A 1,990-nucleotide genomic window follows, 5' to 3' on the forward strand; every position below is an offset into this window, starting at 1 on the left:
CAATCCTGACCGCAACTCCTACTTCAACTCCTACTTCAACTCCTACTTCAACTCCTACTTCAACTCCTACTTCAACTCCTACTTCAACTCCTACTTCAACTCCTACTTCAACTCCTACTTCAAACTCGACTTCAGACCCGACAAAGCCGACTTCAAATCCGACTTGCACCAAACCGCACCCCACACCGCACCCCAAACCCCAGCCTGAGCCCGAGCCGCAGCCGCAGCCCAACCCCAAACCGCAGCCGCAGCCCGAGCCGCAGCCACAGCCAAAGCCCGAGCCGCAGCCGCAGCCACAACCGCAGCCACAACCACAACCACAACCACAACCTCAGCCACAACCGCAGCCGCAGCCACAGCCCAAGCCCGTGCCCGTGCCCGTGCCCGTGCCCCAGCCCCAGCCCCAGCCCAAGCCCGAGCCACAGCCGCAGCCACAGCCCAAGCCCCAGCCCGGCTTCAAACCCTAATTTCAACTCCTACTCAACTCCAACTTCTCCACCGTCCGTCTGCCACAAAGAAGAAGGTGGGGAAGAGAGCTAATTAACTTATTTAATGCTTTTAATTTATGTTGTATTTGTAATCTTGGTTGTTCGGTGCAATCGAATGTAATTACTTGCAGCGTAGGCAAGGCCTAAGTGGCTATCTCGAACATAGTCCCACCCATACGATACCCTTCGATGCCCATTAATAGAAACGTAAATTGTTGTAGAGTTGGATACTACCAACGGTAACTAACGGTAATAAGTATTTATTATAAGTTGAACCTATTACGGTCGTATTAATATAACAATAATCTATTTGCGTCATGCTGAGGCCGAGGCCAGAGAACGGTAGCAAATCGAATATATTTTGCTCTTTTCCCCAGAATTGCCATTGACATTCTCATGTAGCGCTTTGGTCTAGGAAATGGGGGAATGGGGGGGGGGGGGGGGGGTTCAGAACTTAAGCATCTAGCCTTCTCTGAGTCTGCTGCTATCCCGTTGACATGTACTTACAGAAGGATGACTAGCCTGGGAGGGGCCTGGCTTAACCAATCTAGCCCGGCCCTCCTGCCTTACCAGTTCGCCACCATCCACCCCGACTCCACGACCAGCAGTCTACTACTTTGTCGTGTAGTTCGGCACCCTGTTGATCCATCGCGAGATTCACGACGACGCGAAGTGCGCCAAAGAAGTACAAGGAGACGTGGTTTTGGGCGACTGGTCCCCCATATACATGGTCGCTTCACTTGGGGACCAGCCCCCAACCCCCCGTGGCTCCGCTTCGCGGAGGATCTATTGGCTACAATATCCGTGAAGCGTACCATATGAACACATGATTCCTTCCAACTCATCTTCTTTGGAAGTATATGGCCATCTTCTGAAATCACTGTAGATTGTACATCACAGTGGATTGTGAAATTCTACGTACTTCGATAAACGGAATCAAAAAGGGTCAAGGCAAAACGTTCCTGTATCATAAAGCACTACTGCAAGATGGGGATAAGCATTGTTAAAAGGTGTAGGCCTTGTTGCAAGCGAACGAAATAATTTGTTGATAGACAATGGCAAAAGGCTCTTCTATCATGCCTGTTAAGTGTGTAATATACCACTTCCGTTCACTTTTTTGTTAATTAATCATATGTATGTTATGTGTAACTGCGAGAGAATCTACACAGATGAATCCTCCAGGAATATTGAAGCCCCGAGTAAAGTACGTACACACGTTGGTGACAGGTAAGTGCACATGGTATTGCGCAATAACAGGAGAATTTGACATTAGTCCGAACTGTCCGAATAAAGCCTCCTCGTCCGCTATACCCGTGTAATTGACCAGACATGCCGACGACGCGGTTATTGATGGCATCTTCGGTTATCGACCGATGAGTTCGGGGAACGCTCGGTAAAGGTCGGCAATGCTCGGCCCATTAACCACCTCCGAGAGAATATAAAACGACATAGATTCCACTTGGTTTTCAATTCAAAATCATTGCCCAAGGGTCCTTTTTTTC

General features: G+C 49.2%; 1 pseudogene across 1 annotated transcript; it reads left to right on the forward strand.

Moving 5' to 3' along the window:
• TRVA0_096S00100 lies at nucleotides 1-467 on the forward strand (annotated as a pseudogene). Its single transcript has one exon. A coding segment is annotated over exon 1 (467 nt).
• Nucleotides 468-1,990: the final 1,523 nt, after the last annotated feature.

The sequence above is a fragment of the Trichomonascus vanleenenianus genome (assembly GCF_965637985.1).
Source record: "Trichomonascus vanleenenianus strain CLIB 3782 genome assembly, contig: TRVA0_096S, whole genome shotgun sequence".
Taxonomy (NCBI): Eukaryota; Fungi; Ascomycota; class Dipodascomycetes; order Dipodascales; family Trichomonascaceae; genus Blastobotrys; species Blastobotrys vanleenenianus.